This window comes from Cuculus canorus, chromosome 4 (genome assembly GCF_017976375.1).
Source record: "Cuculus canorus isolate bCucCan1 chromosome 4, bCucCan1.pri, whole genome shotgun sequence".
Taxonomy (NCBI): domain Eukaryota; kingdom Metazoa; phylum Chordata; class Aves; order Cuculiformes; family Cuculidae; genus Cuculus; species Cuculus canorus.
The window spans coordinates 13918389-13931855 of NC_071404.1; the positions used below are offsets into that span (position 1 = coordinate 13918389).

General features: G+C 37.5%; 1 protein-coding gene across 14 annotated transcripts in view; it reads left to right on the plus strand.

The window, feature by feature from the left end:
* PPP2R2C (protein phosphatase 2 regulatory subunit Bgamma) overlaps positions 1 to 13467 on the plus strand; it is a 199484-nt gene that overhangs the window by 157659 nt on the left and 28358 nt on the right. For all 14 annotated transcript variants that reach the window (XM_054065194.1, XM_054065200.1, XM_054065196.1 and 11 more), the window contains one exon: positions 8761 to 8925. In XM_054065194.1, coding sequence (XP_053921169.1) covers positions 8761 to 8925 — 165 coding nt within the window. The remainder of the gene's footprint in view (positions 1 to 8760; positions 8926 to 13467) is intronic.

The following is a 13467-nucleotide window of genomic DNA, read 5'->3' on the forward strand; positions in this document are numbered from 1 at the left end:
GGCATTTTTGTAAATACTTTCACATAAATTAAGCAACTAGATAATAAATCCTAAAATGTTTTAATCAGGCATCTTGGATGATTTGATAAACTTTCACTAGGGTGTTTCTCATGAGAACTGAATCTGTTCCTCATTTTCGTTTTCTCATTGCTCACATTCAGGGATTTCCTTGCAGTGCAAAGTTATTTGCAGGCAGAAATATCAATATAAGTTCTGAATGGATGCCTTTATTAGTATTTGTAAAATACCTGTTTTTCAAAAGCATCTGAGTATTTTTGAAGATAATTTTATTTGAATGTTTCCATAGTAAACATCCAGGGAAGGAATGAATATTATGCTCTAGAAGACATTCTAGCTAGCTAAATTTTGCCAAAAAAGTGTCCTTTGTGACTTGAATTGTAACTGCAGTTAAAGTACAGAATCGTTTTACTCTACTGGAGTCTAAATACTGCTGTATTGGGATTTTCTACAAGGTATATGGAAGAATAAATTGCATATAGGGAAGAAAAATCCCTGCCAAAATGCTCTAAAGAGTCTATGCCCTCCAGCTGGAAGTTATGCGTCTGCCTTTTAATAGGCAGATCTTCCTCAGCTGCATGGGATTTTAATAATTACCACGAAGAATTTTCTTTATGGTACCACTTAGCGCATAGATTATTCATTCAAAAAACAAACCCCCAAAACAAGTTACCTCTTCTTTTCTGTAAGTTGCGTGGGAAACGATCTATGGCATGGAATTTAGAAAGTTGTAAATGTATTTCTCCATACTATCACGGACTGGATTCAGCAAACCAAATAGATTCCTTTCAGTTCGCTTTTAATCATCTCATTGGTTTCAAGACAGGAGGTTTGTGGATGATGAAATGATGTTGCTTTAGTTGATGACTTGTCTTTGCCTTTCTAGATGTTGAACCTATAGAACTGAACTTCCGCTCTGTTTTTGGAACCCTTGCTAGTGAAGCTGAGCTAAGTGACTTAATAGATCTCTTCTATTAATAATTTATAGGTACCCGAGGCTCTTCTGGTATCTATTATATTCCAAATGCAATGTTAAGCATCCCACAATAGTTTCAGACAAATCATATACAAATATATCAACTAAATATGACTTTGCAGCCTTGCAGTGATTGAGTACTGCACATAGGAAAATTCAGATATGCATTTACGAAGACAGGTCTTCCCCTGTTGGGTCATCCACTTAATTTTGCTCTCAGCTGTGTATAAGCAAATAATGATTTCTTTGCTCTTGGAAATCTGAAGGTGCATACGTTTCTGGCTAAAGCTGGCATGTGACTGTGTCTACAGATGAAAATGCAGGTGTTCTGTTCTAAAAAAACCAAGCCAAAAAGTCAGCATCTACCTCTAAATTCATTATTCTCTAAGTAAATTAATGGTTACAATGTATATAAACAGATCTGTTTATGTGACTTCTGCCACTTTAAGTACTCTCTTTCCTAGCAGTGCACTAGAATTTCCACAATTCTCTACTCTCAATACTTATTCGAATGTTGCAGCTACTCCGTAGGCAATTTCTCTTACGTATTAGATTTGGGGTTTGTCAACTCATATGACATTTACTGAGTGTATAGCAGTGAAAGCAATTTCCTAAGTTTATGAGGTGCATTTAAAATATGTTGATTCTTCTTCAAGTTATATTTGCATAATGGAGGCTTAGGGGTTTCTTGCTGCTTTCTGATTTTGTTCTGCTGAGATAAGAGGAATGCAAAGTGATTTTGATGTTACAAACATCAGAATGAGATCTGTCAAATTCAGAATGAGCCTTTAGAGTGATCTGCATTCTGGGGAAAAAGTTGCGAAAGATACATCTAAAAATAACAAAAGAACCTCTCAAAACCAAGTAACCAGAAAAAGAACTGAGTGAATACTTACGTGCCTGGAGTACCATGCTTAGGGAAGGGAGGGACTACTAATCCAGAATCCAGAACTATTGCTCTTGCTCACTCTTAAGCTAACCTTTGCCAAATCTTTGCGACTTCATGCCTCAGTTTCATTATCTGTAGCACATCGGCACTAATACTGACTCTCCTTTGCTTTGAACTTAATGAATGGAAAATATTTCCTAGTGCTACTTTTAATTTCTTGCCACATCTCTCTGATTCTGAGTGAAACTTGAGACTGAAAGTCCAAGATTTGCAGCTTTGGTTTGGAAGTTTGGTATTTAAGTTCTGTCCCTGGCTTCCTGTTTGGCTTTGAACAAATCCTGTTAGTCCCATTGTCCTGAGCGTCTCCGGTTCTTACCCACTGCTGGTTAAACCAGTGACTTCTTGCTTCCTAAACTCATTTTAAAGATCTGAATGGTCATCTCTGTGCTCCTTGTGCTTTCTAAGTTGTATGGTATTGGAAGACAGAAATACAGAGCTAAATTAGACATGAATCTGGCTGAAGCTTTACATACTAGATTGTGAGGAAACATGGACCATCTTGTACTGACAGTGGTACACTGAGCACAAATGTGAAGGCATTGCCCAAGAAGAACCACTCCATCATGCAGACCTGCTTATTATCCACACTGTATAAACATGTATTACCAATAAGACTGGAAGATGTAATGAATATATCATTTTGTCTCTGAGTGAGCTAGATCTCGACAGTAGCTTAGTTTTTGTACCTCCTGTTTACCTAACACAGCCAAGTTCTTTTTTGTTACTAGTTCTAGCTGAGTTGCTGGAAAGTTTAGTGCTACTGCAGCCTTTTAGTTATGACTACATCTTCTGTTCTTGTGCTGGCATCTCTTTTTCATCTAACTTGGGCTATAATTCTTAAGGAACCTGAGAAGTCCACAGAACTGTGTTAACTTTACTTAATCTCTTCTTTGTATGCACTTTGTACTTATTTATGAGCAATCCCTATACTTTGTGTTTGCACAACACTTAACAGAATAGTCTGTCACTTGGCCTTCCACTCAAAGCTAACAAGTCTCATAGCATTTTTCACTCTTTATGTATCTCATAATCCTGATAGGAGGAAAAATACAGAAAAAAAGCCGTCAGACGCCTTTGTACTATCATAACGGCACCATCTAAGCACCTTTGATGGAGATGTTTTATTACCAATCAAAATCAAGCCATTTAAACTTATATTTTCGGCAAATCACCATTGGTGTGAGATTGTTGCCAGAGTTCCCAACTCCAGTAGGATGTCTAAAGAATCATTGTTATAAAGACCATGGAACTAAAAACAGAATTATACTGACATTTTATTACTAAGTAATTTTCAGTTATGGATCAATACCTTGCATTAGCAGATATTAGGTTCAAGACAGCTCGAAGGAGCACACATTTATGCAGCAGTTTCTGCAGAAGAGCCAAATGGTACAGACAATATAATTGCAACTCTCTGGGCTTTTAATAAAATAAAACCAATACAGGACATGCTTTTACTGGAGCAGTTGGTGAATGGTGTGATAAAAAGCATCGACAGTGTGGCTATTAGAAGTACTTAGAATATAAATACTGGGTCATCTCAATGCCTAAGGTAAAACACTGGTATTTGAAGAAGAGGCCAAATCCATTAACCTATTGACAGTCCATTCGGGAAAACCTTTGACGCTTGGAGAACAGGTCTGAAAGAGATTCAGAAGCTGGACTCGATCCAGTGGTGTCCTTTCTGTCATGACATGCCTATTGTAGAATTGCCATTCAACAATGAAAACATACAGTATGTCTTTAAGAAGTGTGTAGAAGGGAGTAAGTGGATGATTATTTAAAAGCTAGGGTTAGCTTCTTTGTTTCGTACTAAGACTGATGTAATCGCATCGTGATATTATCAAGCATATTGAGGCCTGTTTCTGTCCCTGCTTCCCTGATGAACACAACCTGGAAGAAAATTGTAGCTATTTGGAATTAATTCCCTCAGCTGGAACACGGTATAGGAATTATATAGCCACCATGTAGGAAGTTTAAAAGTGGTAGGGCTTAATTTGTAAGCATCACAGTTCCCTCCTTGTAATGAAAATAGTGTGCACTAAATGACTGACTAACAGAAGAAACCACTCAGAGAAATGCTTATATTACAAGTGCAGAGCCTCAGCAGGACCACAGTAATCAATTACCCTAAACTTAAGCCATGGCAGCTTCTATTAATTGCTATTGATTTCAAGTACTAGTCAGTGAATCTTTCTAGGGCTAGGCTGGAATGTAGGTGTGAGATGCAGACAAAATTAGGAGCTGGAACAAACTTCCATAGGAAGCACAGGGAACAGCCTGGTTTGGGAAGATATCTTATGCTGAAGTTTATTTTTGAAAGTGCTTAAAAATTGCAAAACCCCAAGTCCCACGCAGGGATAAAAATGAAGTGTCATATCAGCATATATAGAAATAGGAAAGATGAGAAATTTTATTTTCTTGTGAAGTTATTATGGAAAATTCTGCCTGGCTTTCTAAAGAAAGCCTTTTTCCTCCATTGCAGCTGAATAAAGGGGGGACAGTTAAATCTTTTTTTTTTTTTCTGTAGCCTTCTTCTAACTATAAAAATTATTCCCATCTTGCAGTGAACCCACAAGTCATCTAAAAATGATTCCAAAGCAATGATATAGTATTCCATTCTTTATATGCTATAGCTTGTGAGTTGCAGGTTTGTTTTCTACAAAATTCAGTTTCTTGTAGAATTCCTTAATGTCTTTTAGGAAGACAGAGCAGCTATTTCTTTATGCATGCAGTTCGCTTCAAAGGGAATTTAATCTGTTTCGAGGAGGCTGCTATGTTTCCATTATCATACACGGAAACTTATTCGTGAGCCTTTTTTTGCTCAGCAGGAACCCTCTGTATTTTCCACATTCTTGTTATACGTGTTTTGGCATGAGCATAGAGGAGGCAATGCTCATTTATATTCCAGCTGATCAAGAGAAGAAGCCTGATTAGTGTGAATTTTGGATCAAGGTTAGGGTCATCTTTGTAACCTGCACTAAAGTAACTTTATGGAGTGACTTCTCCCAGAGGAGGATATTTCTGTTAGATCAGTGGCCCAAAGGCAGTGGAACAAATCTTTTTCTTCCTGTCATCCTCATTTTACTATCAGCTGCACAACAGCACAAAATATTGGATTAGAATATATATATATAACTGAATCGTGTATTCAGATAGCATCCTTCACGCTGTTTATCACTGCAAGTCGTTAATAACGCCTTTCTTGATTGTATTTCCTCCTTCCTCTCCCACTGTTTTGCTTCCTTCCCTCCTCTTCCTCAAACCTTTCCCTGAACCTTCCTTTCTCCTCTCAGTCTGGTCCTGTCCCACCTGCTCACTCTCCTGTGTTATACCTCTGTTCTTTAATAATTTGGGGAATGCAACGTAGACACTCTTAGCCAAAGTTAAATGTTATATTGCCTTAGAGTATCTTTGTTACCTTTCCCAAAATTAACTCCTGGTCTTGTAGTTCTACTAACCCAGCTGTGAGAACGTTATCTCTCACTATTGTGGTCTCCAACCATAGTAGTCTTTTGATTTCTATTTTGCGGTGGAGAACATCTACAAAATCTGTTTCCTTCTTCATTGCTTCATCCCGTTTCACTAAGCCAAGAAATGGAGGGGAGACCTGGTATGTAAGAGAGCAAACATGTTAGAGGGGACAGATCTGTCCTATTTTTTACAAGTTAGAAGGTATTTTCTATTCCTTGTATTAATGTTAATGAATTAAGACTGCCAATGCATTCCAGCTCTTTGCTGGCAAGGTGCCAGTGCAGTTTTCCCTTAGTGCAAGTACCTACTAGGGATCAAAATGCTTTGTTCTTGGCAGGCGTGTGAGGTAGTCAGAGCAGTGTGAAGATTTATTTCCTTTTCTTAGGGGAAACTCCTACCTTGTTCAGGCACAGGAACACCACCTTTTTTTTAGGACAACAGAATTATATCCTAGTATTCTGCCAATGGTGAGGTCTTTGGTCTTTCTGTCTTTGATATCTTTGGTCCTGCTTGTTTTGTCCACACTCTGAAAATGGATTACATTACATGTGGTACAACAGGAGTCACATGTGACTGGTATTTCAGATGTGAATGACCTGGGGAAGAAGGACTATGCCCCACAGGAGATATCCCTCCACAAGATACAATTGTAAGGAAAGACAATAGTGTAGGACATGACTCTACAGATTTGTGCCATTAGATTACTTTTCCCTTTAGCAGTATAATTTTCCTTTAATCAATTTCTGCCAGAGTCCCTCTTTTTTGAGCTTTCCAAGTTCACCAAAGGGCCTGTTTCTGAAGTGCACTCTCTAGTCCAATTTTTTTAATCTTTTCCTGCCATGCAATATTCTACTTGAAAGAAAAAGACACAAAGGGAAAATGGAAAAATAGAAATGCGAGATGTCTCATGGGAGATGCTTGCCCGTACCATGTCATGCTAGTTTAAATACAGTTCCAACACATCACATGTCAAGCTGTACTTGATAGTTTTCAAATAGATGGCAAAAATCATGAGCTGAAGAAAATGTTCTTTTGTGTGACATCTTCTTTTGATACATTGGATTCTGTAGCTGTCAAAAAAAGCAAAGGGTGGTTTTCCATCTATTATTACAAATGCATTTGGAGTAAATCTCTTCTGCAACTCTCTATTCCCTTGATTGTTTACTTCAATACAAGAGTTATTATTTTATTTTTTCTAAATCTAACAAAAATATGAATTTTCAGTGATGCATTTTCTCTATGATCCTCAACAGGCAATTTGGTGTTTTCTCAGTGGAGATTTAGATCACATCTGGAAATGCAGTCTGTTTCAAATATTTTCTGCTTTTCTGGCAGGAGAATGGAATATTTAATTTCATTATTCAGCATAGGGTTATTCATTTCATGCATCGAAGGGAAATTAATCAATATTGTCTTCAGCATCCAGAAAAATGATACTTACCATGACTGTTTCACATACTCTATTTATATTTTATATCTTTCTTATCACTCAGCAATTATTCACCTCTCTGCTTGGAGGTGAAATTCTTGTATTGAGTTACTATCATTTCTCTGAACACCTGAAAGCAATTCTCTGAAAGCAATTGCTTTTACTTAAAAATATTTCTTGAGGCAGATTCACCAGGTACAGATAACTGAATAAAGATTACTTTTTCCTGCTGTTTTTCAAGACTATTTAATGGGATAAATAATCCCTTAATAAAAGGGATAAATTAATGTTGCTACATCTTTACATTCATTGTACTAATATTAATCATGGTGGTTCTTAGAGATGGGTGCAAATTTGATAGTGCAAGTAAGTGAGAATGCAGTTAAAATACAGCATTAATTCATTCCATGCTTTTATTTAATGTCACAAGATATTCTGATGTTTTCCTTTTTAAATTGCTTGGTGTAAAATAAAAAACCTGTGTAATGTATTTGTCTATGCAATGTCATCAAGATAATTATCTCTGAATCTTTATTATGTTTAATTTCAATATAGTGTCCCAGATCTGCATTTTTGGGAAAGATCAAAGTATAAAGTGTAAAGGTGGTAATAGACTGTACCCCATTCCCACAGAAATCAATTAAACATCTTCCATTTGGGAAGTGAGCACAGTGGGAACAGAAACAGGCTTAGTATCACAATATATGATTTCTTTTGCCATCAGTAAAACAGATTTTCTCATTTATCTTTTCCTCTGAGGTGTTTAAATTTTGAACGTAAACTGATTCAAATTTTATGTTCGGGGAATCCAGGCACTGAGATGATTTGTGTTTCAGGCACTGAACTGGGACTCAGTAGATCTGGGTTTATTCTGTCATGCATTTCCCATGTGATCTTACACAAATCCTTTATTGCCTCTCACGCAGCCTCATCAGTAAAGTAGGGTAATGTTGCTCTCCTTCTTGTTCGAAGAATTTGTTATCATTTGGGTAGTTTTATCTACAGCGGATTGCTGAGGGCCATATGAAAATGTACAATCTCATTTAAATGTACTGCTTTACATATGTATCCTTCTTTCATTTTATGTTCTGCATCTGCTGCTTTCTTACAGCCCCCTCATGGGGCTCTTTCTTTCATTCTCTTCTTTGTAAGCAATCTTCCACAGGCCTTCTTCTCCAAATAGGTCCTGTTTTTTCAGCTCACTGAGGCAGGTGATATAGATCTATGACTGGATATGTAAGCTTTGGAGAGGCACTGTGTGAGTTATACTTCATGTGGATAATCTTTGGTGCACAGTTTTTGTAGAAAAGGTATTATATTTGTACGTATTCACACAGAACTATTTGCATAAATGCTTCTACTTCCACCACATTTGCCTTTGCAAAGAAAAAAAACCAACACACCTTTACTGTTTGAGGATTTTTACTTAAACTGCATGTATTTTTTAGCTTTAAGTTTTGTGATAATAACAGCCACTAAGCCTTTACTGGATGAGCAGGTTTGGACTGTACATTGTTCACTATCACTCATTATTATTTGGGACAGAGCAGTGATTTCAGTAGCAACTACAGGAGATATAGCTACCTGCTCTCTATTAGTTTTAATGAAGGTGAGAATTCCAAATCCCCTAGAATACTGTTTCTTTGATGTCTTTCTTTGCACAGCATGGACGAATGTTTAGCTACTAATGGCATCCGCTGTAAACCCATTATTGGCTAGTGACTTTGTGGATTTTATGTAGATGGGGCACGTATGGAAATTTAAAACACCCTGCTGACAAACAAATGAGTGTATTTTTACCTAAAAGTATTAAAGGTGTGGCCTTCTAGATAATGATGCTTACTTCAAGTAGGCAGTAAGAGTCATGGTTTACCAGCAATCAACTGCATTTTCCTTGATGAAACACCCATTCAGACATTGTAGATATAAAGCCAGCCAATATGGAGGACCTGACGGAAGTGATTACAGCCTCTGAATTTCATCCTCACCACTGCAATCTCTTTGTCTACAGCAGCAGCAAAGGATCCCTGAGACTCTGCGACATGAGGGCATCAGCTCTCTGTGACAAACATTCCAAGCGTAAGTCCTTGCTTCATTGAGGCAGATGTCATTAAAGTGTTACTATTCACGGGCAGCATGTAGACATACCTCAGTGTATTGACTTCTCCATTGCGAGCATAGTTGAAAAGAAAACAGCAAAAGGTAGAAAATTTTCTCATCTATGCAAGTATTGCCTATGAACTTGATAACAGTCATGTCTGTGACTGGCCACCCTTGCGGTTCTTATTGCAGTGATCAGTGAAGAACCCACAACTCTCTAGCAAGAGAGGTGATTCTTAACGAATTAAATATTAGGGGGGAATATTTAAGGCAATGAGTGTACTGTTTTGAATATGCAACTACTGTTCAGAGTACTACAGCAAGTAAACTTTGTCATTCAAACTACCTTCAAAATTTTGAATCTGTTTTCTGGATTAAAAAATGTTAGGGTCCTTCCTAAAAATTCAGCATAATAGTCACTTTTTCAATAATGTACCTGTACAGATGCAGAGGAAATAACATTGTAAGTAATTGAGAGGAGAAGACAAAGGTATTGTGTTGGTATAGAAGGTGTCATCTGTCCTAACGTGATTTTATGTCACGTGTGAGTCTTCGAGATGGAGCCACCAATTTGTGACAGTTCGTATCTTAAACCTGCATAAGAACAAGGAAGCACAATGCAGGGCTGTCTTTGTTCTCAGACTAAAGATTGAAGGAAAATACATGTTCCTAGTGTTTTGCTATCAGCTCTTTATAGTCTAGATAAGACAGAATATAGTTCTTCCCACCAGTAATCTGGCAAGCCTGGGTGCTTTGCCTTGTGCAAACAATCTGTTTGTTCCTAATCTTCTGAGACTGCAAACCACCAGACAGAGGCATTGGGCTATGTGAGTGGTTCCTATGAGGAGCTGAAAACCTAATGAATGAACAGTGGTGCCTTGCTTTTAGCTGCCTTCAGGACTGGGGCTTCCAGGATGCTTCCATCTCACAGAATTGGGGTTTGAGTTTCTTTTGTTGAAAAGTCAGGAATGAAATTCAGGAGAAATTCTCTTAGAGCCAGGGGCACATAAGAGTTTTTATGTCGTTCAGTTCATTTTGAGGTGAGCAGTTCTTATTAGTAAGGGGGAGAGTGGGAGAAGAAAACATTTGGAAATTTAAGTATGACATAAGTGGTGCATGGATTTAGCACACAAGCTGTTTTTTTAACTGAAGTAAATGTAGTAAAGAGCCGAAGACTAAGCCTTTTTGCTGCAAGGAGAAGCGCACATGTTTATAACCTCTTGGGATTTGGTCTCCAGTTGGAGAAAATGACCTTTTGGGACAGTGTCCTAAGCAGTGTTTTGCCTTTGTTAGCTATATCACCTTGTAGGTATCCTTGTAGGTAGAATTCAATACCATGAAGTGGAATGTGAGCATGATACGATCTGGCACACTTTTGTGAGATATCCTGTCCCGCTTAAGTGTTTTCTTCCAGGATACTTTCATTTCTTCCTGCTAATAAGGCCTCCATGCCCGTGTAATTCAGTGCCAAATGCCAATCATAACTTATTAAAACAACTGTACAGTAACCCTGGATGAAAGAAGGCATTTTATGCCAGAAGGGAGCGCAAGGTCTAATGGTCATTGATTAAGCTCCATTTTCCGGATCTGTGAGTTAGAAAATAGCCATTTAATATACCATTGCTGCACTGAACTCAAGTCAAGCTCACTGAGAAGCTGAATGTGTCTCTACACACATGTATAATATAAAATTGATATAGCAATGGTAGGACTTCCAAGGCATTAAAAGGAATAGGCCCATGTACTGCTGATTGGAGTGGTTTGAGTATAGCTGTTAGAAGCAAGCAAAACTAAAGGAAGTCCATAGCAACTGAAAGGATGTATCATAAGGATATATCTAGTATCTTCACTGTGCATCTGATTCCTCTTTACAGTTTCTTTACTTGTGGCGCCTGGGCATGATCAGTATCCTGTTCCCCCATCTCAGCTTGCCTTTCCACCTTTCCCCATAACTGACTTTATATCTCAAATAAACCAGCTATGACTTCAGTCACTGTAAACCCTGAAGTTCTGTCATGCAACCCTACGCTATCTTAATTCAGTCTAGTATCATTATGTGTTGTATTTCAAATGCTGTTCTGAGATTGTAATGGCTGTACGTATTTTTAGGGATAAAAAATCCAGTGCGAAACTTACAAAAGCTACCTGGGTGCTGAGCATATGTCGTGAACTTCTAGTTTTACTCCTTTCTCAGACCCTTTTTTATCCAAACGTCTACAGCTGGGCCAAAGTCAGTTGCAGATTTTAGGGAAAGGGCCCTTACATTTGTACAAGTCTAGAGCGTGCCATGAATAACTACTATGCCATACTGTATAAATAAATTACATGATAATATCAGCAGTGTAAGTCACTGACATAGGATGTTACTAAATTACAACGTTCTTGAAGATTTCTGGTTTGCTAAACTCAATGGCAAAATCTCTCTGTTCAGCATTAGTGACAGCAACGCTACAAGGTTTCCCTTAGAAATCTTGCATGGGTTTGACATGGAAGAGACAAGAGACATCTTCCATATCTATTCATCCTCGGTACCTATGCTGGGATTTATTATCAAGATGCCAATTTATGGAGTTGTAATGGGGATCTCTGTCCCTTAGAAAAATAGTCTCAGATCACCAAATCTATCCATAAAGCATTGAAAGAATATCAGGTCAGTATCTGGGCTTCAAGTGGTCATTGACATACCAATAATGTGTGATAAAATGTCTTCTTTTTCTAATAGGCTACCTGAAACTGCTTCTTATAACATCTCTTTAATAGATCATGCATGTAATCAGAAGCAAAACTTATGTGGCCATTACAAATGGATATCCAGGAAAGCCCAATCATAGTCATAGGGGAGATACATACATAATACTGTTCTGTGTTGTTATCAGACTTTGCAAGTACTGGGACAGAATTCCATCAAAATTTTCTGAAGAGGAGGTGAAAAAAAGAGACCCATATCCCTGCTTATTTAGAATATTAGAGAAATGGGAATAAGGAAAAAGGTATTCTTGCAGTTCATGAGGCTACAAGTAAAGATTTAAAATAGATATGAAAGTCAGACCCAATAAGCAAGAAATAGGGAATTAATTTAAATTTTAAATAATACAGAAGTTTTAGTCTAAATAGCCTGTGTGGCAAAACGCTGTTGTGTTTGAGGTGTTATTCAGGCAACATGCACAGCAATGCAGTGTAGATAGGAGGCAGTATGTGGGAAATCTGTGGCAGCAGGGAAACAAGGGAAGCGAACAGGGGCAAAAGGATCATTGTTAGAGCAGTTAGCTTGGAACATCCAAGAAATAAAACCTAGCCCCTCCCCAAATTCTATCAATGCTCATGCAAGGGATTCATGTAACAGAGAGGATAAGGATACTGTTACAGTAAGATCGTCCAGACTAAAGAATACTTATAGTAGTATAATATGCAATTTTTCAATTAACAAATAGTTGCTAATTCGATTTTGATCTTTTCTTGCTAATATTATGTCCAGAGCTCATTATAATTGTACATAGAAATAATATCATTCTTCCAAACAGCTTATAGACTAGATAGGTACATATGGCTGTTTTAATAAATCATCCAATAAAGTAGTCAGTTGAAGAAAACTGAGCCTGAGTATGTGAAGTTGGAAAAATAAAAGCTTTTTCAGTAGTTTATCAAAATTATTAAGTTCAGAATTAAATGATAAATAGAAACTGTACAGTTATGCAATATGGAAATTTAAGTCACTCGAGTATAACTCCAATTGATATTCTGCGTAATAGCCTTAATATCTTAAAGTCATTGCATACCTCAGAAATAGCAATCTATTTAAATGCTGTGTTTTGCTAAAAGGGGTTTTTGTAGCATTCATCTCTTAATAGATATTTGTAGACTAAAACCCTATTTCTAACTATGCATTACCCATGTGCAAAATTTAGAACAAACTGCTTCAAAAAAAGAGGAGCTGCAGTTTGAAGTTTATTGCTCCATGCGCTGTAGTGGTTTCTCAAATACAAACTTCAGGGTTACATACTGCAGTTAGCCTCTGTCACCATTAGTTCATGTTTTCCATCCTCCATACGGACTTGACAAGCTTCTGATACCTGGATGTATTACGGGAGCCGCTTAGAGCCCCCCCTCCCTTTGACCAAAGAAACTTTTGTAGGTGAGAAGCGATCCTAACAGTCATCTTCTCTGGACTCTTCCTGAAAGGGGCAAAGCATTTCAGGAGGTGCCTTCCCAACTCCATAGCATAGATAACCAATATCTTAAAATATCTTTGGAGCGGTACAGAGTGAATTTGGGATTTGGTTTGTGACCCAAATTTGTGGTGGTATTGTCTTTTTTCCTTGAGAGCCCTTTACCACATTTTTACTTGAAATCCAGGCATGAAAAAAATGCCGTCTCTTCCCCAAGGATAAATACCACTATCCTGTCAGTCTCGCATATAACTCAATTTGGTTATCTGCTGGGGTTTTTTTGAGAATACCTTTGATTTTAAACTTAAGAATTTAGAACTGTGGAAGCAGCCAAAACAGAAATCAAAGAAAATCT